The following is a 25,387-nucleotide window of genomic DNA, read 5'->3' as shown; positions in this document are numbered from 1 at the left end:
AAGACTGGCAACGGCGAACAAGCTGGGCATATTCTGGCAATGGAGAGTATTGAGTACTAAAGGAATATGGAAAATGTGGTAGAATATGTGAGTAAGCCGGAAGTGTATCTGTGCACACCCGCAGTATCTGTAGGAGAAAATGAAGAAGTCTATTCTCAGGTTTTAAATCATTCCCTAAAGGAGCTCTATCTATATAATGGAGGTGTCAGGAAATCTAGGAGTTTCTTAGATCCTCAACAAAATCACAAACTCTCTGAGGGCAGGGAATCTCAGTATTCTTGTGTCCCACCTCGTAGCATGATGCCAGGCACAGAGAGAAGATGTTTGATAAATATTTGATGAATTAACGCTTGGAGAAAATGAATAATTGCCCAAGACTGAGATTTCATATGTTAATATTATTTACTCTTAGTTTGTCTTTCTGTCTCAATTTAGCTTTGCATTTGTACCAAATGCAATCATATAAATGGGAAAAAATGCTGAAATGTGAGAAAACCATCTATAAGGTCTTTAATAATTCTAAGAACCAGAAAGAAAATAGAGTATGGAAACTGGCAAGAGCACACTTAACGTATTAATATATTGTTTGCATTTTACAGTGAAAATGCTGATTTCTTGCTATGTGCCATGTCTGTAATTTGGAGGCTAATGTGTGTGCAATTTCTTGTAAATGAGCTCTTAAGAGTCTCAACCTTAGGAAATAAGTAGCTTTCTTAGTCTCTAATCAGAGGATCTTGTTGAAAATACAAATTGCAATTGTTTAAAGAGGAAAATAAACAATTTCCATCAAATCATGGACCTTATGATTTTTTAAATCCCAAACTGCTTTGTAAATCAAGATTGGCCTATTTGTTTTAATGGCAAGCTCTCAGAAAAACTCTTGGGAGTTAATAATCAAGTTAATGCAGCAATTCTAAAGCCCATTAATCTGTATTTGTTTTTTTTTTTTAACATCTTTATTGGGGTATAATTGCTTTACAATGGTGTGTTAGTTTTTGCTTTATAACAAAGTGAATCAGTTATACATATACATATGTTCCCATATCTCTTCCCTCTTGCATCTCCCTCCCTATCCCACCCCCTCTAGGTGGTCATAAAGCACCGAGCTGATCTCCCTGTGCTATTCGGCTGCTTCCCACTAGCTATCTACCTTACGTTTGGTAGTGTATATATGTCCATGCCTCTCTCTTGCTTTGTCACAGCTTACCCTTCCCGCTCCCCATATCCTCAAGTCCATTCTCTAGTAGGTCTGTGTCTTTATTCCTGTCTTACCCCTAGGTTCTTCATGACATTTTTTTTTTCTTAAATTCCATATATATGTGTTAGCAAGAGAAAGACAAATACTGTGTTCGTTTTAATAAATATTACTACACACATAATGCACAACTGAGAGGTATTATAACCTGGGTAAAGTCACTTTTCTTGTGTAGGAACTACAGAATGGGAATTGGAATTCACGTGTCAAAGAATGATTTTATTAAAAATCATCAGTTTTCATGAGACTGCCTCTATTTCTGGAATACAAATGCTCTTTCTATCTGAATCAGTCTTTGAACCAATGACAGAATTAAAATTGTATCTATTATCTGCCTGGATACACCCGATTCAATTAAAATTTTTCTAAAAAATAAATTATGTGCTGTAAGAATTATAGGAAAATAACATTCATAACTCTTGGTTGGCAGACCAATTGTTCATGGCATTTCTTTACATAATTAGGGCTTGTACTAAAGTTAAAAAGAACTTTCTGTGCTTGGCATTTGGATGAACATTGGTGAGGGAAAGCGTACCTTTTCCCTAAGTTTCTGTAGTACACATGTACAAACAGTGCTTTGTAGATAAACTTCCAAGAAATGTGTTGTCACATTTGCCTGCTGGGTATGGAGCTCAGACATGGTTGGGTTTGCAAGATGAAACAAATTAATGCTTATCAGTCCCAACCCGAGGTTTTAGTTAATGTCCTTCCATGCCTTCCCAACCCCCGCAATTGCAGTTAAAGTTCAACCATTCAGGTTTTAAGTGCAGCACAGCGAGACTGTGATTGATATCATCAGGCACATAGACTGTGCTTTGCTATTGGGTCGGACAGCCAGGCAAGAAGAAAGCAGTGCCAGCCCTATTATAAAATCCCTGCTTATAGGATAAAATCCCTGCTTGTTAGGATAAAATTCCTGCTTGTTAGGATAACTCTGGGAGCTGGCAACACAGTGTAGCAGAGAAGGCGGATTCTCGTGTTTACTTTTTATGAAATTAGGATGCCATGAAGCAAAGAAGGCCCACTGGATCTCCTTCTAAGGGCCTTTCTCCATTACGAGGACCTAAGTCTAAGTGTCTCCTAGAGTCCAGTGTGTAGACCATGTCTACTGGATGGCTGATCGTAACAGCTCCTCCAAGGAGGATTTCGTGTATGTATTGTAGGGTATTGCCAGTAAGCATCTGTTATTTCAATGGATCTGTCCTGCTCAAGTGGCCCTTATAAAAATACATGTTCCATCAGCTAAGCTTTCTTAATTGAGACTTGGAGCTGACAAGGCCACAATTAATATTGCTTCCTGCCTGTCTGAGTGTATGTTCACTGTGAGTGACGTAGGGATGTATCAGTAAGCCCAACCATGAATCCTATTAGCTTAGGAAATACAGAACACGTTTCTCTTCTGGCTTCTGCAGGACTAGGCAGGCTTTATGAGGGTGAGGAAAAAAAACTAGTCTGGTTGAGGACCCTGTGGATTACAATCACCAACATGTTGGAAGATGTCTACATGAAATACGTAGCCCTAGGTAGGAACAACCACGTCATTTGATCCCAGAGTGATCATTTGATTTGCTGACATAAAGCTGTATTTATGTATAGCTTCTGGCCAAGATAACCCCATTGTCAATAATGACAATAACAATAAAAGAAGTCAAGTGTTCCCAGAAAAGTACGCTTTTATTTTTTGACCTAATGATCGGGGTTTAATGAAGCTATTGTCATCTTTAGAGCACCATCGTGTTGTCTTCCTTTCCCATCTAGCCTCCAACTTCTGTGATTGCAGGGACCATAATTGGTGCATCTGTGCTAGTAACTAGCACAGTCTCAGGGACGTGGTAGATACTTAAAAATATCTGTGGCATGAGTGAATGTTCTCTGCAGTTGGGGCATCTCCAGGAGCAGTAGACAGCATTTTCTGTCGACTTCTACCCTGGAAGTTCGGTAGGAGAAACAGGCATAAGAAACATGGCGTATTCTTTCTGAGCGGTCTTCATCACTCAGCTCTCCTAAATCATTTGACATTTGCGTCTGTAGTTACTCTTTGTCTTTACCATTCCTAAATAATAAACAGATATTTATGGAACCCCTGGTCTTAGCCCAGTGTCTCTGTGGGTTTTGTATTTCACTTGTGTCCTCCAAGTTCAGTGCTCTGTTCTGTGTTCTCATGGCCTCTGTACTCATCTCTCTCAGGGGAGCCCTGACCACCCTGTGTTGGTCGTTGCTGGATTACTCATTGGCCTTCCCCTTGGACTGTCAGCTTCACGAGGCTGGGATCTACTTTCTTCTGTATCCCTAGTTTCTAATTGTTTGACCTACTGTGGACTTGTGTTGATATTTATAGAAGGAATGAATAAAAGAAATGAATGAATAAAATGACCGTATTCGACGTTAGATCATCTTTAGGCACTCATTTTCAGATGCAGCTGGAGAAGTGAGACCCTGTGGCATGGTGTCCATAGTTATTGTGATTAGCATGTCACTGAAACCTGTATCTGGCCTTGACTGCTACTGATGTGGTGCCCTGCTAATGTGTTTCTCGTGGCCAAGTAAGGGGCTCAAAAATTAAATGATTAAAATGATCTTTATGTAGATATAGCACTAAAAATGAGAGATCTGGTTGTATAAATTACCAAAGGTCTACAGGCATAGGACTTAAAATGAATTAGGTCAGAAAGTTGAATGGCCTTTAAAAGGCAGCTCATGGCAGTGGCTCTTTGCTTTCTGCAGGGTTCTTCTCTGGGGTGTTGCTGTGATACGAAAGGCTTCAGGGTTTGAAGGTGAATAAAAATTCCAAGGGGATGAAATAAAACAAGAGTCAGATAATACATCCAATGAAATGGTTTTCAGGATAAATAACTGTACAGTTTTAAAACAGTGAGTTTAAAGTTTTCTGTTAAATAGAAGTAATGCACATGGTATTAGATGGAAATAGTATCAAGGATATACTATAGTATGCCTGTTTTTTCCCAGAGACTGCCTCTTACTATTCATGTAGTTACCACATAAATCTAGGTGCTGTCCTCATATCCCTAGTCCGTGATAAATCAACTTTAAATGGTATATGTTGACATCTACACACTATAGAAAAGGAGGATAAATTTAGTCATTTGTGCTTCTCCTTCTATTCCTGCCAATATTTTGTAATAAAATTATTATTTTTAGTTCTGTTGGGCAGTGCTATAATCTTTAATTATTTGCTTGAGTTTCCATTTTTTCGGATTCATGTCACTTTTGTTGTCTTTCTTGCTATCTCGTGATGTAAGATGAGGATGCTAGTGACTTTACTACCTGTCCTTCCTCCTGTTCTGTGTCTTACCTCTGCCAGCCCTGCTTTTACTTTTTCACTAACATGAAAGTATCTTAGTATTTATATTCTGTTCTTCAGGGAGGGATTTAAAAATGATTTAAAGGGAAAATTGAAAACCAAAGACAAGAAGTGACTTGCCTGAAGTCTGCTTAATATTAGAGTTGGGACTAAAACCTGGGGCTTTTTGACTCCCAATCTAGTGGGCTTTCTAGATAAACTCGTTGACCTCATTCATCAGATGTTTATTCAATGCTTATTCTCTGCCAGGCACTACATTAAGTACCAGTAATACAAAAATAATAAGAAATTGTCTCAAGTCTCATACTCTCATACAAATAGGAAAGACAGATGTGTAAACAAATAACTATGTTTCAGTGCAATAAGGTGCAAAGGAAGGTGTTGTGTAGCTTTTTTTTTTTATCTCACAGGTCAGAGATTAGAGAAACTGATACAATTATTAGAAGTGACAGCTTTAATACATTGAGGAGACAGCATTTTACCCAGCTAACTTATGCATGTTTGAAAAATAAGTAAGACTTTGTTAATATAGTTAAAGAGAAGTAATTTAAATTGTCTGTTTCGAGATTAAGTCTAAAAGAAAAATTTTTATAAATTTATAACTATAACTTATATAATAAATCATGTTATATGTGTTTAATAAGTTTTTATGTGAGAATATCCAAATATTCTTCAGTTGTCCTTATAGGTTTATTTAATATTTTGACTTTAAGTCTAAGGCTTATGCATTTTTTTTAAATAGATCTTTTTTACGGTGACTTGTGAACTTTTTCCTTTCTTTCTTCCTCCCTCAGATTTTCATCACTGTGAATTGCCTGAGTACAGATTTCTCCTCCCAAAAAGGAGTGAAAGGACTTCCTTTGATGATTCAGATTGATACATACAGTTATAATAATCGTAGCAATAAACCCATTCATAGAGCTTATTGCCAGATCAAGGTCTTCTGCGACAAAGTGAGTAAAGATGACAGTTTGTCATAAAGGTATTTTTGTTATTAGATATTGCTTTAATGACATTTCCCCCTTGTCACCTTCTCTTGTCTAGTGGTGTCAAAATAATCACTTACTAATCACAGTGGGAGTGGTAATCTTTCATTCTCAGTTCCTATTAGATATCTAGGGAGTCATCAATCAACTCTATTTTTTCTTTTCAGTCAATCATTCTACTGCTAATTTAATGACTGATTGCCATTGCACTGTGCTATGAGTCTGATTCAGTTAGATAACTGAAATAATAGATTGTTTTTAGTGGATATATAGATCCTGTCCCAGAACATATCAATGTAACCGCTATTAATTTATGCGTTAATTGGGGTCTCAGCTAGAGCCTTTTGGAATGGAAATGGCACCTCTAAAATAAGTTCATTAGCAAACATGCTTCAGCAGAAGATGTAGTTTTTGAATCTTTTTGAAACCCCTCATAAAAGACAGAGCAATTAAAATGGCAAAGATTAAAATCCCATGATTATGTGACAAGAGACCCTTACAAAATCCCAAATGTGAATGGGACCAAGCATCAACAATTTCAAGACCTGTGTGATGTCGGCATTGTGAGAGAAAGTAGTGGGCCCACTTGATGATCAAAGAACAGGGAACCTACCAAAGTGACCCATGGTACCAGAGAGAGAAATGGGCCATCAGAGGACTGTATGTGAAACTAGGGTGGGAGGGGATGGATTGTACAGACTTCAATTTACTGGTGGGTGCAAGGGGACAGAACATTGAAGTGTTCTGGGCTCTATAAACTCTGGAAAGTTATAAATTGAAGCTCCCGGTAGGATAAAATCCTGCTCTGAGAAGAGGCTGCTGGGAGTAGAATCCAAGTTGAGTTGAACAAAAACAAAAACAAAGGTTCAAAGGAAAGAGAAGTTCCAAATGAAAAGGAAGAGGGGAAAAGATACAGAGTAGGCAGATCTCAGGAAATACAGGACTATTTTCTTTTATCACTTTGTGAACACAACTGAAGCAGGAGCATGAGAGCCATGAAGCTAAAAGAATTATCCTAGTTCTCTCATTTCACTTAGAAATGACCAGCAGAAAGAAAAACAGTTGAATCCCATACAGTCTCATGAAAAAAATAATTAAGATCAGACTGACTTCCTGTGGACAGTGGATGCGTGCCAGAAAGACATGCCCACAAAACAGGTGAAACCTATAGCCTAATGTTCCAAAAATGGGCTTAAAATTAACATAATTTTAAAATTTTGAAATTAACAAAATCATGGAAATTATAAAGAGCAACATAAATCACAGTTTGAAAAACTTAGACATGAGGTGTTTGGAGAACAGAATGATTTGAAAAGAGATATGGTAGAATTCAGGAAAGAATTTAGAAGGAAAAGATTAAAATATTTCAGAAGAAAAGACTACACTACAAGCAACACAAGAGTGAATAAGAAAAGAGAATGCCTTAATAGAAATACAAGTTGGAAAACAGCAAAATCTTAAAAATCAGAAGAAATGAAGAAACAATTAAGAGAAAATAATAGATATAGAAGGGAGGTAAAGATGATCCAAGAGACGTATAATATGTATCTTTCAGGAAGAAAGCTAAAACAATGGAACAGAAGAAATGCTAAAAATGATAAATCAGGAAAAGTTAAAATAAAAAGTATACATTTTTAAATGGGCTACCATGCATCTGGGAAAGTTGACCCAGGATGACTTTAAAAATATTCTTTGAGGGCTTCCCTGGTGGCGCAGTGGTTGAGAATCTGCCTGCTAATGCAAGGGACACGGGTTCGAGCCCTGGTCTGGGAAGATCCCACATGCCGCGGAGCAACTGGGTCCGTGAGCCACAACTACTGAGCCTGCGCGTCTGGAGCCTGTACTCCGCAACAAGAGAGGCGGTGATAGTGAGAGGCCCACACACCGCGATGAAGAGTGGCCCCCGCTCGCCACAACTAGAGAAAGCCCTTGCACAGAAACGAAGACCCAACACAGCCAAAAATAAATAAATTAATTAAAAAAAAAAGTAACAAATGTTCAAGTACAATTGGTGTCTTTAAAAAAAATTCTTTGAGCATCTAAGAAAAATAAAATAGACAATGAGTCATTTATTTTTTTAAACTTTTACTGGAGTATATAGTTGATTCACAATGTTGTGTTAGTTCCAGGTGCACAGCAAAGTGAATCAGCCATACACATGCATATATCCACTCTTTTCCAGACTCTCCTCTCATATAGACTATTACAGAGCACTGAGCAGAGTTCCCTGTGCTACACAGTAGGTCCCTATTAGCCATCTATTTTATAGTAGATAAGGAGTCATTTATAAGGAAACTTTTTTTTTTTTTTTTTTTTTGCGGTACGCGGGCCTCTCACTGTTGTGGCCTCTCCCGCTGCGGAGCACAGGCTCCGGATGCACAGGCTAAGCAGCCATGGCTCACGGGCCCAGCTGCTCCGCGGCATGTGGGATCTTCCCGGACCGGGCACAAACCCGTGTCCCCTGCATAGGCAGGCGGACTCTCAACCACTGCGCCACCAGGGAAGCCCTATAAGGAAACTTTTATCGTCAAACTTTTCAACAGCAACACCCTGTCAGAAGACAATGATATTTAAAGTAATCAAATAAAGAAAATGTGAGCCAAGGGTTTTATATCCAGCCAAGCTGACTTTCAATTATAAAGGTGACAGGCAAAAGCAAAACAAAATAAAACAAAGAAATAAAACCACCAACGAACAAACAAGCAATCAAAAAATCCAGGGAATATTTCTTCTTGAGGAATCTATTAAAGAACAAGCTTTAGACACCAGTATGACTGTAAAGACATTGATAAAAGGACTGATGGTGAGCATTATGTGTATACTTACCTTGGATCTAATTCTAAATGATGGGAAAGACAGTAATGGCAATGTGATATGTTCTGACAGTGTAGACATAGTACAATTATTTAAAAATTGGGTAGGGTGGGGAGAGAATATGAAAAATAGAATAAGCTGGCAACTGCTTATAGGTGTTAACTGGACGTAAAAGGGTGAGTTCAGATAGGTCCCGGGGAGAGGAGAGGAAGGGGAAAAAGAGGTTAGTGGCTAATTCAGAATTGCCAGCACTCTTAAAGGTGCTACAGTCAGATGTAGATCAAAGATCTACCACGCCATTAAAATGTCCGAGTTGTAGTTTAGCAGAGATAGAGAGTAGGAAGAAGTGGGCCTCTGTGAACAGAGGCAGAGATGGTCATGAGAAAAGAGAAGGAAACACATTAACTAGAACTGCACTGAGTTTAGGGACATGTGGCATAGCAGTGTCTCTAAAATCTCGATAGCCTTTCAGGTCATAATGACTTCAGTTAGTGCTACTCGTCAGAGCAGCACAGCTCTCTCGGGGACAGTTAGGCAGCCCCCACAATACAGAGGAGACACAGTTAAGTCAGTAAGACACGGTTGTTGTGTAGAAGAGAAACCTGCCAGCGAGCACAAGTAACTCGCCAGAGTCACACGGTGAAAAAGCAGAGGAGCTGGATGCAAATCCACATCTGATTCCAAACTCCTACTCCTTATATCTTTTTTTTTCTTTTTTTTTTTCCCTTATATCTTTAATTCAGCATATTAAACATTAAGAAAGCATTTTCAAATGACGTACAACGTGGAATTTTTAAACTACATGTGGGAGAACGTTTATACAATTTGAATTCCTTATTTTATTCCAGAAGTTTCAAGGGAGATGGTAGAATTCCCCTCAGTGAATCTCCTTCTTGGAAGGGACGAGAAAGATTAGGATCAAGGAGAAAGGGAGGGAAGGATTGAATGGAGGCCCTGGGCAATCCATTTACCTTCATGTCATAGTTGGAATTGAAAGTAGGAAAGAGAGGGCTTAAGGGATACTCATATAATTATTTTTTTTCAAGTGTTGAGGTCATAAATACTAAAAATCAAAACAAAGCAAAAATGCAGAATACATAGAGAGTTGTATTGTTGTTCACCTGTGCCCTAGAATGAGAGGGACTCTTAAGAAACTAGTGATGTAAAGAGTTTCTAGTGGGTAGTTTTTAGTTTACGTTTCCCAATGTTGAGTGTTAGGGAACTCACAAGGAAGAAATCTCATGGGACAAGCAGGGTGTATTAACTTTAACTGCTATTAATTTTTCTGATAAGCTGGAAACAAAATTTTTTTGCTATAATTTGTTATCATATTTGTAGCTCTGATTTAAAAATCCAGGCAAAATCTCACTCCTGGGAAATGAAAAAGTTTAATTCTTGCACTTTTCAAATGGGTGTGTAAATGCAAATGATTAATTTGAATTATCCTCTAAAGCAAAAGAATTAAGAGCTATTCTATTTAAAACTGTAAATTTCCCAGTCACAGTCTAGAGTTTTAAACAGATGGTATTCTGCACTATTTTTAGTTCCCCAGCTTGATTTCTAATTAATGCACCTGTGAGATTGCAGATGAAGATAAAGTCCTTCTCTACCTTTTTTTGATATTATGATACTTCTATTGAAATACATGTTTATGAATATAAAAATTCAGAATCTGCTATATGGCTGTGCCTATATCAATACTTATGTCTACATCTTTATATCCGTATTTAATTACTTCCATTATCTTTTGAAAGACAAGAATTATATTGCTGAAGACAGTGACTATATATTGTTCAAAACTTGAGAATAAAGCCACATTCCCTTAAGAATTTTTTTCTCTTTATTAATTCTTATTTGGAATGATCTTGGAGACAATGACTGTTGGAGATTATGAAAAGCTAAAGATATCCCTCCAAACTACCTTCTTAGCCAACTTAAATAGTTTACGGCCACATTCTTTTTTTTTTTTAAACACCTTTATTGCAGTATAATTGCTTTACAGTGGTGTGTTAGTTTCTGCTTTATAACAAAGTGAATCAGCTATACATATACATACATCCCCATATCTCCTCCCTCTTGCGCCTCCCTCCCACCCTCCCTGTCCCACCCCTCTAGGTGGTCACCTCAGTTATCTCTTATTTTTATTTTATTTATTTATTTATTTATTATTAACATCTTTATTGGAGTATAATTGCTTTACAATAGTGTGTTAGTTTCTGCTTTATAACAAAGTGAATCAGTTATACATATACATATGTACGCATATCTCTTCCCTCTTGCATCTCCCTCCCTCCCACCCTCCCTCTCCCACCCCTCTAGGTGGTCACAAACCACCTAGCTGATCTCCCTGTACTATGCGGCTGCTTCCCACTAGCTATCTACTTTACATTTGGTAGTGTATATATGTCCATGCCACTCTCTCACTTTGTCCCAGCTTACCCTTCCCCCTCCCCGTATCCTCAAGTGCATTCTCTAGTAGGTCTGCATCTTTATTCCCGTCTTGCCCTTAGGTTCTTCTGACCTTTTTTTTTTTTTAGATTCCATATATATGTGTTAGCATATGGTATTTGTTTTTCTCTTTCTGACTTACTTCACTCTGTATGACACTCTCTAGGTCCATCCACCTCACTACAAATAACTCAGTTTCATTCCTTTTTATGGCTGAGTAATATTCCATTGTATATATGTGCCACATCTTCTTTATCCATTCATCTGTTGATGGACACTTAGGTTGCTTCCATGTCCTGGCTATTGTAAATAGAGCTGCAATGAATATTTTGATACATGACTCTTTTTGAATTATGGTTTTCTCAGGGTATATGCCCAGTAGTGGGATTGCTGTGTCGTATGGTAGTTCTATTTGTAGTTTTTTAAGGAACCTCTGTACTGTTCTCCATAGTGGCTGTATCAATTTACATTCCCACCGACAGTGCAAGAGGGTTCCCTTTTCTCCACACCCTCTCCAGTATTTACTGTTTGTAGATTTTTTGATGATGGCCATTCTGACCGGTGTGAGATGATATCTCATTGTAGTTTTGATTTGCATTTCTCTAATGATTAATGATGTTGAGCATTCATTCATGTGTTTGTTGGCAATCTGTATATCTTCTTTGGAGAAATATCTATTTAGGTCTTCTGCCCATTTTTGGATTAGGTTGTTTGTTTTTTTTGATGTTGAGCTGCATGAGTTGCTTCTCTGTTTTGGAGATTAATCCTTTGTCAGTTGTTTCATTTGCAAATATTTTCTCCCATTCTGAGGGTTGTCTTTTCATCTTGTTTATGGTTTTCCTTGCTGTGCAAAAGCTTTTAAGTTTCATTAGGTCCCATTTGTTTATTTTTGTTTTTATTTCCATTTCTCTAGGAGGTGGGTCAAAAAGGATCTTGCTGTGATTTATGTCATAGAGTGTTCTGCCTATGTTTTCCTCTAAGAGTTTGATGGTGTCTGGCCTTACATTTAAGTCTTTAATCCATTTTGAGTTTATTTTTGTGTATGGTGTTAGGGAGTATTCTAATTTCATTCTTTTACATGTAGCTGTCCAGTTTTCCAAGCAGCACTTATTGAAGAGGCTGTCTTTTCTCCACTGTATATTCTTGCCTCCTTTTTCAAAAATAACGTGACCATATGTGCGTGGGTTTATCTCTGGGCTTTCTATCCTGTTCCATTGGTCTATATTTCTGTTTTTGTGCCAGTACCATACTGTCTTGATTGCTGTAGCTTTGTAGTATAGTCTGAAGTCGGGGAACCTGATTCCTCCAGCTCCGTTTTTCTTTCTCAAGAATGCTTTGGCTATTCGGGGTCTTTTGTGTTTCCATACAAATTGTGAAATTTTTGGTTCTAGTTCTGTGGAAAATGCCATTGGTAGTTTGATAGGGATTGCATTGAATGTGTAGATTGCTTTGGGTAGTAGAGTCATTTTCACAATGTTGATTCTTCCAATCCAAGAACATGGTAAATCTCTCCATCTATTTGTATCATCTTCAATTTCTTTCATCAGTGTCTTATAATTTTCTGCATACAGGTCTTTTGTCTCCTTAGGTAGGTTTATTCCTAGATATTTTATTCTTTTTGTTGCAGTGGTAAATAGAAGTGTTTTCTTAATTTCACTTTCAGATTTTTCATCATTAGTGTGTAGGAATGCCAGAGATTTCTGTGCATTAATTTTGTATCCTGATACTTTACCAAATTCATTGATTAGCTCTAGTAGTTTTCTGGTAGCATCTTTAGGATTCTCTCTGTATAGTATCATGTCATCTGCAAACAGTGACAGCTTTACTTCTTCTTTTCCAATTTGGATTCCTTTTATTTCTTTTTCTTCTCTGATTACTGTGGCTAACACTTCCAAAACTATGTTGAATAAGAGTGATGAGAGTGGGCAACCTTGTCTTGTTCCTGATCTTAGTGGAAATGGTTTCAGTTTTTCACCATTGAGGATGATGTTGGCTGTGGGTTTGTCATATATGGCCTTTATTATGTTGAGGAAAGTTCCCTCTATACCTACTTTCTGCAGGGTTTTTATCATAAATCGGTGTTGGATTTTGTTGAAAGCTTTCTCTGCATCTATTGAGGTGATCATATGGTTTTTCTCCTTCAATTTGTTAATATGGTGTATCACGTTGATTGATTTGTGTATTTTGAAGAATCCTTGCACTCCTGGAATAAACCCCACTTGATCATAGTGTATGATCCTTTTAATGTGTTGTTGGATTCTGTTTGCTAGTATTTTGTTGAGGATTTTTGCATCTATGTTCATCAGTGTTACTTGCCTGTAGTTTTCTTTCTTTGTGACATCTTTGTCTGGTTTTGGTATCAGGGTGATGGTGGCCTTGTAGAATGAGTTTGGGAGTGTTCCTCCCTCTGCTATATTTTAGAAGAGTTTGAGAAGGATAAGTGTTAACTCTTCTCTAAATGTTTAATAGAATTCGCCTGTGAAGCCATCTGGTCCTGGGCTTTTGTTTGTTGGAAGATTTTTAATCACAGTTTCAATTTCAGTGCTTGTGATTGGTCTGTTCATATTTTGTTTCTTCCTGGTTTAGTCTTGGAAGGTTGTGCTTTCTAAGAATTTGTCCATTTCTTCCAGGTTATCCATTTTATTGAAGTCCACATTCTTAAAATAAATTTAAGAGAAACAATTTAAGTGCCAAATAAAAAAATAAAGATAGCCATCCCCTCTCAAAAGGTGGCAAAAGTGATCACAATATAATCAGGAAATCCTCAGGTGTATTTTTTTTTCAAATTTAACACTCCATAGTGAACATATAAGTTGAGGAATTTATTTTCAAATGATAAATTTGGTGTTTGCAGAAAATGTACTATTCTGGAAGAACTAGACTTTTTTGTGCTTTAGTGAGAGTGAAAAGATTATTTTCTAGAAGCTTTGGGTCACAAATAATCAAAGGAAGGAAAGGAATTCTTGGAAGGTCATGTTCAAGGATGCTTTCTCTATGTTAATTGAATGTATCAAAGCTGCCCTGGGTCATTGTGAAGTCAAAGCTTTATTTTAGATATGAGAACTGTGGCTCTCGAAGTTTGGATACTATCAGAATTGTTTTGGTGTGCTGATATCTGAGCCTTCTGGGCAGGAATTTCTTACGTAGATGTGGTACTAGGGCTAGGCTCTGTGGAGAGCTACTCTATGTTTTATGTTAATCCTTTGGATTTGGCATATCAAAGAATACCTGTAAAATAATGAGCAGGTGATCTTATTTCCTAGTAATTGACATTGAACATATATAAATCCTGAAACAGATTAATTTCAGACCTTTTTCTCATAGCAATTGTACAAAATAAAACACCAATTTAAAAATAAAATTGCTTGACAAACCTTGGAGTGTGTCTTTGGTGAGTTGTAGTTTATATAGATGAATTTCCATATTTCTACTTACATTAAATACCATATTGTACAGTCTTTCAAATACAGAGAAAAATGTCTTACTTGGACACAATAAAAATGAATAGGGGCCTTTTGCTTATATTTCACACCCATTTGAACAAAGTCATGTTTGTGCATTTAACACTTTATTTTCTGAAAATATTACACGTTATCTAGACAAAAAACTCTACAAAACCTTAGTATATGTTGAAGAGACTTGCAAAGGAAATATTTCTATATTTTTTTTCTCCTTCTTTCTATGAATTTCTATGGTTTATAAACCTCAGTGACAATTCAAAACTTGAAGCACTGTGAAATAATTACTCCCTTTTGGTAGTAAGAAGTTTTGGGGCATAAAAATGCATATTTAAAATATCTGATTAAACTATTATAACTATCCAAATCTTACCTGTGTAAAGCTCTTAGAACTCACCTGCCACAGAGGCAGTGCCCCATCAGGATTAGCTGTAATCACTCATTCTTCAAGAATTAGCTCTAAAGCCATGATGGATACCTTGATTGACCATACATCCCTGTTGTGTCATGGCCTTACTTTGGCCAGAATTGGGAATCAACTTTTTTTTAAAAAGCCAATTTGATAAGCAAACTCTATATTTCAATGTTTTAATTCAAACCATTTGTGTGTCCTTTTCTGTGAATTGCCTATTTCATGGCTCTTGTCTATTTCTTTATTGGTATGTTAGTTGTTTTTTTCATTTGAATCATTATTTATATATTAATGATTTAACACTTTATATGATATTTTATTGCAAGTATTTTCACCAATTTGTCCTTTGCCTCTTTTTAAAATAAATTTATATATTTGGCTGCATTGGGCCTTCAGTGCTGCGCGTGGGCTTTCTCTAGTTGCGGCAAGTGGGGGCTACTCTTCATTGCGGTGTGTGGGCTTCTCATTGTGGTGGCTTCTCTTGTTGCAGAGCAGAAGCTGTAGGCGCGCGGGCTCAGTAGTTGTGGCTCGCGGGCTCTAGAACGCAGGCTCAGTAGTTGTGGCGCATGGGCTTATTTGTTCCGCGGCATGTGGGATCTTCCCTGACCAGGGCTTGAACCTGTGTCCCCTCCATTGGCAGGCGGATTCTTAACCACTACGCCACCAGGGAAGTATCCTCGTCCTTTGCTTTTTAATCAATTTGTGTGTGTGTTTAACAGAAAGAGTAAGTTGTATACTCTCAAATCTATCTCTTTAGTGTGTGATAACTTGGGGGCAGTTTCTAGGGGTAGAGGTTGCTGGCCAGTCCTTACTTTACTATCCCTTAAATCCACAAAGGGCAGGACCAGTAAATGCAGATCTGAAATCTAGGGGAGGAGTCTAGGCTGGGAGTATATATCTGGATGTCACCTGTTTAGAGCATCATGGAAATATGGGGGTAGATGAATTCTTCTGTCGTAAGAATGGAAAGAGAGAAAAGAAAAGGAAACTGTGTTGGAATGTCTATTTGGGGAGTGAGAAGAGGAAAACGAGTTAGCAAAGCTGACCAGAAAGAGAAGATATTCAGAGAATCATGGACGGCCAAGAAGGCAAGAGACATAAGGTGACGGTCAACTGGTTAAGTCAGATGGATTTGGCAAGAGATGCCAATGAAAAAGTCAAAATACAAGGAACAGAGGAGCAAAAGGGAAGCAAATAGACCAGCCTCTTCTATTCGGTCAAATGAGCACCATCTCTAAGAGCATATGAACATATTAAGACGAAACCCCAAATCATACTTGTATGTACAAAATGATCTTAAAGCCTCTGTAGTTTACTTATGCCCTCCCTCATTTCCTCTACTGCAATGACTTTTTATAGTTCCGTACCAACGAGCAAAGGAAAAATTTTATAGGGAATTATAGGAATTACCAGGAATGATGTTAACGAGCTGATGCTTCATCCTACAACATTTTATTATGATCAGTAAAATTACTTAACCGGCTTCACTGTGATAGGGAACAGGGGGAACTCTGGGAAGAGTGGGATCGCTTGGAGGTCAACAAGGTACTGTAAACGAAGGAGCAGTCTCAGCCTTCAGAGTGGAGGCCTGACCTCGCCGGAGGACGGAAACGGGGCTGCCTGGCTCACCTCCCCACGTTTTGTTTCTTATCCCTGTGGCTTGTGTACAGACAGTTGCTCTGGTAACATGCCTAGCATTGTCTGCATGTGTTTTTCCCTGTCAGGGAGCAGAAAGAAAAATCCGAGACGAAGAGAGGAAGCAGAACAGGAAGAAGGGGAAAGGCCAGGCCTCCCAAACCCAGTGCAACAACTGTGAGTGTGGCTGCAAAGGGCTAGGCTTTGTCTGGGCCAGGTCCACTGGGGAATGGGTGAAAAGAAGTGGGTTGCGGGTAAAATATGGACATGCAAGGGATGGCTTGCTTTTCCCTAGCAGTGGAGAAGGGGCGAACTGTCCCTGTTAAACGTAAATAGAATCACATGATCACAATGTTAGAACTAGGAGGGATTTTTCTAATGTCAAGGAGACCAACATCCTCCTTCTCCAGACAAGGAATCTAGGGCACAGAGAGGGACAGGAGGGCAAGAGGGGACCGGAGCTCCCCCTCAGGACTGCTCACGCCAAGTCCACTCTCTTTCTGCTGGTTTGGTGATGGGAGAGGGGAAGCTTTTAAAGTGTGTTCACATCTGTGGTGTTTGGGAATCTTCATAGGAGACAGTCATGAACTTTAGCTAAGATCAGATCTTACAGGTGAGAGTTTAGTCATTCACAGCCTTCTCACTTATGGGTTTTGTGATTGTGTCCAGCCTCTGATGGGAAGTTGGCGGCGATACCGTTACAGAAGAAGAGCGACATCACCTACTTCAAGACAATGCCTGATCTGCACTCCCAGCCCGTCCTCTTCATACCCGATGTTCACTTTGCAAACCTGCAGAGGACAGGACAGGTATGGCCTCCCTGCTAACATCTGCCTGCCATCCATTCACTGGGCTGGTAGAGCCTTAAGACAGCATCACTTCAGGCACTGTTGATCTTAAAAATAAAACCCATGAATTGAACAAAAAGTCAGCTCTTCCCTACAGAAAATGGAATTTTATAGAAAGGAATGTCTCAGGAGAGGAAACCAGCTTACTAAGGGGAAGGTGAGAGTGAGCTGATAATCTCGAAGTGTTGACAAAGCAATGAAAGAGGAAGAAAGTAAGAAGGCTGATAACCTGTAAGAAAAGTTTTGTTTTGTTAGTTTTGTCATGTGGGATCCACCTGATGCGATGAAGCTCCATCTAATGGTGGGAAATTGAACTGCACCCATAACTTTAGAAAGTTGCCCAAGAGGAAAAATTCTTTGGTTAAATAAAACTCTATCAACAATTTTTCCCTTAGTAAATTAACAGTTTCCATTGAATAGGTAAATAATTTCACACCAAGAGAAAAATGAGATTGTAGACAAGCCTTTTAAAAAAAGTTCCTGTCTTCTAGGTATATCTATAAGTGAAATTATAGAAATAATATTATATAAAGATCCAATAATTAACTCATTATGGTAGCTCAAGTTGATGAAATGTTATGCAGCCACTAAAATTATATTTATGAAAACTATGTAGCAACATAGGAACTCATTATGATAATGTTCAGAGGGGAAAAAAGTACAATAGCCATTTGTATCTATACTGTGATTCCAAATATATACCTGAATTCGAACAAGACAAATTGTAATACTTGATGAGTAGGGCTAGGAGATGGATGACTTTTTGTAATGTCTTTAGTATTATTTTTTTTTTTGTTATGAATTAAAATTGTGTGAGGTAATTACTTCCCCAGTGTTAGCCAGAATTGTCTTTCACCAAACCAGTTGGGTTTAGTGACTCTTGTATTGATTAGTTTTCTTTTAAACTCAGAGTCCTCTGAGGAAAGGTCTGTTGAGAAACAGGTGCATAATGACACATTCCAGTTTTTCTTCCATTCTAACTGTTCACACACTCATTAGAATTGACCTTAGTCTAGGAGCAGAAATCATTATCAGCTTAACTTTCTCTTTCTGGAGAATATTTTGTGTATGAGACAAAGCAGTTGTACACCAGGGCTTTTTTTAAAAGTTGCTGTTTTTGACACAACATGGCAATAAAATACCCATAGTTTTTTCTTAGAGTGCATTCCACTAAAATGTAGCATTCCCATCTTGTCTTGCTTGTTTGATAGGAAAAGGACACAAAGAAGAAAGGAAGAATATTATGATTTATTAAGCTATGAGGGCCAGCACCTATTTTTATTATTTTTTAATTCCCAAGAACATGATGGTGATTTGTGTATTTACAGTCTTCGTAAATACATGGGATTTTTTGAAGCTAGGTGTCCACACCTTCCAGGAGAGAGGGGGAAACTGAGTTAAATTGCTCTTATTATTTACTGGTGTGATTCTGGCTTCAGCCCGGTGTCAAAACTGACAGCCTGACCTGTTCTCTTGGCAAGATTTCTCTGAAATACACAAAGCTGTAAACGAATCCTAAGAGGAAAAGTGACCAAATCTGACTGCTCGTGACTGTCAGTCCTCTGGCCTCACTTGCTCCCTCCGTGTCCTGAGCTGGGCTCCTAGCCTGTGGCTGAATCAGAAGGAAAGTGTAGCCTTTACCGTGGGTTGGTTGCAGCAATTTGCAAAGCAGCCCAGTCAGCGTCCCCTGGGGCGTTGCGAAGTTAAGTCCCGCTGTCTGGGGCTGTTCTTGAAGAGCCTCCGGCTTCCCCTGTGGCCTTGGAGTCAGAGTTAAGGGGCTCAGTTAGGGAGCCTGCCTGGGCTTCAGGCAACAAAGGAACACACTCTTCTGTGCTCTAGAACAATGGGTGAACGTCCTGTGGTTGATCAACTTGCTTGGCCGAAGGAAAGGAGCGCCTACTGTGTAGCTGGCTGGAACTTTAAAGGCTGCCTTTTCTTAGAAAAGCTGCGAGCCTTGGGAGATGGGTCCAGAGGCAGGAGGGAAGAGGGCAGCGCCGTGGCGTGAGAAGTGGGCATGGGACAGGGCTTGGCTGACTTTGACAGGCAAAATGAGAGCTAGTTGTGGCAGATCAAAAGCTGGGCCAGTTTTACCATAAGGGAGCAGGGGCGGGTAGGGGAGGAAGGGCCATGGTACCCACTGCAGGCGTGAGCCTGGTAAAATCAGCCACGCGGCAGCCCTGCACAACTGCGGGGCAAGCAGCTGTTTAGCTTTCATGGTCGGTGAGCGCTCCGAGCCACGCTGAAGGCACCTCAGCTCTGGTCACGTGGCCTGGGGAGCAGGCTTTTCACTATCAGCCCACATGTCCCCTGCTCCTTCATTATCTCACTGATTCACTTGTGGGTTGATACATTCACCAGACGGTTATCAAAACCTCACATGAGGGCATGAACCCAACGTGCAGGCTCTGTGGAGATCGTCAGTCTCCCTCTCCTCGCACTGACGTCCTGATACGCACTGTGGCTTCTGTCGGGAATGCCTTTAAAAAGAAGTGACAAGGGGAGCTTGGGAGAAACGGTGGGAGGCAGAGGCATTATCCCACTGGATAACATGTACTTGGCGGGTATGACCCTTCCTCTAGCCACCTGAACACAGGGAGGACATCATTCCTCCCTCGCACCCTCAAGAACCGTCTCCCCACTTGTGGCTTGTAAACCCTCGATCCCCCAGATCAGAGGCATTCTTTTTTTTTTTTTTTTTTTTTGCGGTACGCGGGCCTTTCACTGCTGTGGCCTCTCCCGTTGTGGAGCACAGGCTCCGGACGCGCAGGCTCAGAGGCCACGGCTCACAGGCCCAGCCGCTCCGCGGCATGTGGGATCTTCCCGGACCGGGGCACAAACCCATATCCCCTGCATCCGCAGGCGAACTCTCAGCCACTGCGCCACCAGAGAAGTATAGGCATTCTTGATAAGAATGCAGGTTCCCAAGTTCCATTCCAGGCCTTTCAAATTAAAATCTCTGAAGGGGGACTCTGGGAATTTGCATTTACGAGAAGTTCTCCAGATAGTTTTTATGCACTCTAAAGTTTGAGAAACACTGTCTAAGAATTAAATTCATGCAATAAGCCCTACAGCCAACCAAGAAGAAACAGTGGGTCATTACATGAGAGGAGGAGAAATGACAGTGCAAGGAGGTGACAGGGACGGTGCAGCAGAGGCTGCTCAGGAGGCCAGGAGGACACTTAAGAGAAGGCTGCTTCCAGCTTTGGGTCACCAGTCACCTTTGCAGAGAGCTGTCCATTACCCTACCAGGGTGGTGCAGCAGGGTGGATGTATTATGCCACGTTTAAAGAAACCAGCAAAAGACAAGCCAGCATCAGGAACTTTTCCTCCAAATCCAGTTGTGTGTCCAGTGCTATGGCTCAGGCTCCCTTGCTTATGTGGGTCACTCTATATGCATCTAAATAGACAGTCCCATTACTAGCACATGCCAGTGCTCTGATGCCACACTGAAACGTGGGGTCTGGGGAGGAAACGTGTTACCTTCATTGTTCTCAGTTTAAGAAGAAACAAAGTATACAATACAACCATAGACATTAAAAAGTTTAAGAGGAAAAAGTTCCCTGTGGAAATCCGAGCTAATGTCTAGAATGACTCATTCCCAAAGAGTTCCAGGTAACCAGCTTTGTTATATAACTAAATTTGGGTTTGGCAGCATCCCAGGAACGGCCACAAGCCTTTGAGAAAGTTTCCACGGAGAGTGTCAGTCTAGACACAGCTGTTTCTCTCCCAGGTGGCTGCAGCAGGGACAGTGAAGAAATGGATTAGAACCAGAGGTGACTTTGAAGTTAATGTGTGAATGTTGGATACTAACTTGAGTTTCATCCTTCACCCAAATGGAAATGGTCCTGCAGCACATAGTTAAAGCTCACAAAAGGCCCACAATTAATTGTCATAAATAATTGGATGAAGAGGACTTAACATACATAGCGGATACCCTCTGGATTTCCGGAGTTGCATAAAATAAGGATGCTTCATAATGTCTTTAAATCTGATTCTGCCTGCTGCCATGCTGGCCACCAAAAGAAGTCTCTTTTTCTTCTGGCCAGAGCACCTCCTAGAGCTAAATGACCTTTCCTGGCCTGAGGGTAGTTAACTCCTAGATTTTTGTGGTCGCGGGATGCTAGGGTAACCCAGGTCCCTTTGGGGAAAAAACAGAGGCCTGGGGTTACTGCCGTGGGGACTTCCTGTTCTGCACTCTTCTCCAAAGCACTCTGTCTGGAGTCAGCTCTCCTGTGGACTGGATGGGATTGGTTACTCACAGGCCCTGCTCCAAGGCCTTCGTAAACAATGATTTTTAGATCTTGCTAAAATATTTCCTTAATGCCAAAAGCAAGATTTGGCTTAGGGCTATAGGTAAACTGATTTCCAATTTTAGTTCATTAAAATCTAAGAAGTAACCCTAGGGAGACTGTGAAGAGGTTAAATTTGTATTTCCTCAGACACACATGTGCAGCATCATTAAACAGATTTGTCTTTTGTCTTTTTTGAGACAGTGTAATGCCTTAGGAAAGTCTGTGCATCATGTAATATATTTCCATTTCTTGTGTCCAAACTACAGTAAGCCTGTTGTTTTGTTCCACAGGTGTATTACAACACGGATGATGAACGAGAAGGGTAAGACACTCGGTCTTTTCACTCAAGCACCCAAAGTCAGTTCATGTCAGTAGAAATGGGTTTCCAAGCACAGGGTAATGGGGCAGGGGGTGAGAATGTCTGCTCAGCCTCCAGACTCAGAGCTAGGAAAGGCTTGACTCTGGGGATTGTCTGGAAGGAGGCTGGGGAAGGCCATTCTCCTTCCAGGCAGGTGTAGCACAGCATACTGCTAGGCAATGTCTTCTAGGCAGTGTAGCACAATATACTGCATCCTTGATAGGTGGTCAGCCAGCTTCTACTTGAATGTTCCCAGTGATGGGAATATTCTGATACTCATGATACTGTTGGCCAGTTCCAGCTCCAGGAAGTTTGTTGAACTGGTGTCTGTCTTCTTTTGACCCATTAGCTCTATTTCTGCTCTCTGGATAAGTCTCAACCTTTCCTCCTCATTCAGACATAGTTTTACCTCTCAGCATCTTAATTCCCCCTCCAGGGGGTACCACTAGATTTGTTAATAGTCTCCTTAAAGCTGGCTCTCAGAAATACACATGTTCTGAACCACAGGAGTTGGAGATTATATTGGGATGATTTCTTCTTGTGACCTGGATACTGTTTTTCTCTTAAAGCAATCTAGAACTACGTTCATTTTTCATCTACATAACATTACTTATATACAACTAAAGTCTTGGTTTGCATTAATTACATGTGTATAACTAAACTCTCTAGATCACTGGTTTTTCAAACTATAGTCAAACCAGGTATTCTTCCCTATGCAATTAACATATTTACTGGTAAAACATTTCAAAGTGAAGTAAGTGGAGCAGATATTCTTGAGCTCATTTCCTAGAGCAGAGCTCAGGGAACTATAGCCTAAGGGCCAAATCAAGGCCTAATACTTTTTGTACTGTCTGCAAACATGTTTAAATGGTTGAAAAAATCCCAAAGAAGAATAATATTGCATGACACTTGAAAATTATGAGGTTCAAGTGCCCAGAAAGGAAGCTTAATTGGAATGCAGCCACATTAATGCCTTCGTGTCTTGTCTCTGGCTGTCTTGGTGCTGCCACAGCAGAGCTGAGTACAGAGGCGCTGCTGTAGTTGCAGCAGAGACCGTCCGTCTAGCCGGGAAAGCCTAAATATTTACTTTACAGAAAAAGTGTGCCACCCTCCAAAGGATAGAGGATCTCAGAAGAGCCTAATAATTCCCTAGTTGGTTAGGAGCAGAGCCTTGTCCAGGATTTGACCTCTAGATTCTGAGTTCCAAATTTTCTAAATACATAATTAGATTGTTCTTTTCATCTTGGTACAGAGGCAATATATTCCAGGGGTGGGAATGGACAGAAACGCTTAGCACGAGCAGTTGTAATCTGTTGTTCACGTAGTTTACAAAGGACAGGTTGGTGTCACAGAAAGAACGTTGACTCTGAGCTGAGGAAGCCCGGGTTCTACTCCCGGGCTGCCGCTCACCCGTGTGAAGCCTGGGGCCACCTCCCTGACCTCTGGGCTTCGGTGTCCTCCATCGTAAAATGAGGATTTTGTATAAGACGATCTGTACGATCTCTTGTGAGAAAATTGAGTGTTATATAAGAAATGCTTGGGACCTAAATGCTCTTGCATGTGCAGGCTGCGCTTGTGAATCTGCCTCAGCGTAACTGTCCTTCCCTGCAAGTCGGCAACATTTAGGTGGCGAATTGACCTACTTTGACCTCTTTTGGCCTGGCCTCTCTGTAACAGTTCCCCTCTTTTATTGCAGAATCTTGAGGCCTGAGGCCCAAGGCTCTTACTCTTAACCATCTTCTCATTAGAGTTCGACTGAGCAATATGGGCGGCCTTGGAGCCCGGCGTTAACACATAGTAGGACTTGGCTATGGTTACATGTAAAAGTGGTAATCGACATTCACTGGACACCTTGGCTAGGCACTGTCCTAAGTGCTTTCTATGGATGATTTTATTGGATTCTTCCAAAATTCCCATAGGGAAGATGCTATACGTACTTCCACTTTATAAGGAGGAAACTGAAACTTCAAAAGGTCAGGAAACTTCTAAGCCGCACAGCTGGTGAGTGACAGAGGCAGGATTTGAACCTGGGTCTAGCTGCACTCCCATCGCCTGCCTTTAGCCATCACGCCCCATCACCTAACCCTCGTAATTCTTGATCTGTGGCTGCCAAGGAATCATCCAGAGACAGGCCCTCATCGTGATGGCTCTCTGGCCTTGACAAAGGCACACCGTTTGGATTTTCGGACCCAGGTTGTGACAAGCCTAGGAGAGTGTACCTGGCGGAGGGGGTCAGTTCACCGAGCCCTGGGGAGAACCACCTTCACGGGCATTCGCTTAGCCTTCATCAGATCAGGACTGTCTGGCCAGTTCTCCTCTCTCCCTGCCAGGCATAAATCAGTTAGTATTGAAGCATCTAACTGAGTGTTGGAGAGCGTCCTTCAGGCAGCCACCAGCTGGAGGACACAGCCTGCCCAGGTGCACCAGGGCCCTCTCCCGACTACTCCAAAGCCGGAGCGGTGGCCAGACACGGGCTTGTTCATGAGGAGGAGAGCTTTTTGGCCTGAAGCGCCAGCAGTTATAGAGAAACTAGAGAAAGTTCGGATGAGGTGGGATGGGGAGCCATCGCCAGCTAGGTACCTGAACGAAACGAAAAGAGGAGCACCTGTTCGCTCTTGCCTCTGTGTCTAGTGATAAGTATTTGGGGTGACTTCTGGTGCTGAATCTGAGGATCACAGACCCCATGCAGGCTTGTTTCCTAGGCAGGGGCTACAACAGATACAGAGGCTTTTGGACACCATCTCTGAGCAGCAGGTCTCTCGCTGCGTATCAGAATCAAGCCGGGGAGTTAAAAAAATACTCACATACAGGGACCGTCTCCGGGGATTTTGACTAAATTGGCAGATGGGTGCAGCTCAGGCATGGAGACCTTTTTAGAGTCCCCAGGTGATTCTAATGCACGCAGTGTTTGAGAACCACTGCTCTAGAGCCAGTCAGCCATGATTTGAGTCTTGCATTGATCTTACAAGCTGTGTAACTTAAGATAACAACCTTCTGGGGCCTCAGTTCCCTCATCTAAAAATAGCAAATATTAATACCTACCTGCTAGAATTATTAGAAGCATTAATACGTAAAATGCCCTGACACATGGAAGATGCTTTCAAAAAAACAGAGCTATTATTGTTGCCAAGGTTCCTTTTCAGGCCCTAAATAAATGATATTTCATTGAGAAATGGAAGAGAGGAAGATGAAGAAAAATGGAAAGAAAAACCAGACAAAAAGGATTTTCTGTAGAGCTGAGCCCTTAACCGGGGATTCATGAATGGCTCTCATGGGGAAGAGGGAAGGGCCTTACGCTCCCTGAAACAGTATTTAAATTGATATTCAAATATCATGCATGATGAGAAATTCTATTTCCATTATTTCTGGGGATCTGGTATCCATCTCCATCTGACCTCTAGTTCCTGGAAAACCATTCTTGCCTTAATCCTCTGTCCACACTGGTCCCCACAGAGGTGTCCCCCGTTCCAGTCTATTGTGAGGTCCCCTCAAGTCTAGCAGCTCTGTGGCTTCTGCACTGCATTTGGGGCACAGGGATTCTTGGCAAATTTGGGCATCC

General features: G+C 40.6%; 1 protein-coding gene across 6 annotated transcripts in view; it reads left to right on the top strand.

The window, feature by feature from the left end:
- GRHL2 (grainyhead like transcription factor 2) overlaps positions 1-25,387 on the top strand; it is a 154,931-nt gene that overhangs the window by 106,785 nt on the left and 22,759 nt on the right. For 5 of the 6 annotated variants that reach the window (XM_079901191.1, XM_079901188.1, XM_079901193.1 and 2 more), the window contains exons 9-12: positions 5,372-5,530; positions 16,420-16,507; positions 17,000-17,139; positions 21,761-21,792. In XM_079901191.1, the coding sequence (XP_079757317.1) occupies positions 5,372-5,530; positions 16,420-16,507; positions 17,000-17,139; positions 21,761-21,792 (419 nt within the window). The remainder of the gene's footprint in view (positions 1-5,371; positions 5,531-16,419; positions 16,508-16,999; positions 17,140-21,760; positions 21,793-25,387) is intronic. The other variant, XM_079901192.1, reaches the window with a different exon arrangement.

Source organism: Stenella coeruleoalba (assembly GCF_951394435.1).
Source record: "Stenella coeruleoalba genome assembly, chromosome: 17".
NCBI lineage: Eukaryota > Metazoa > Chordata > Mammalia > Artiodactyla > Delphinidae > Stenella > Stenella coeruleoalba.
This window is presented reverse-complemented; position numbering and strand designations above follow the sequence as displayed.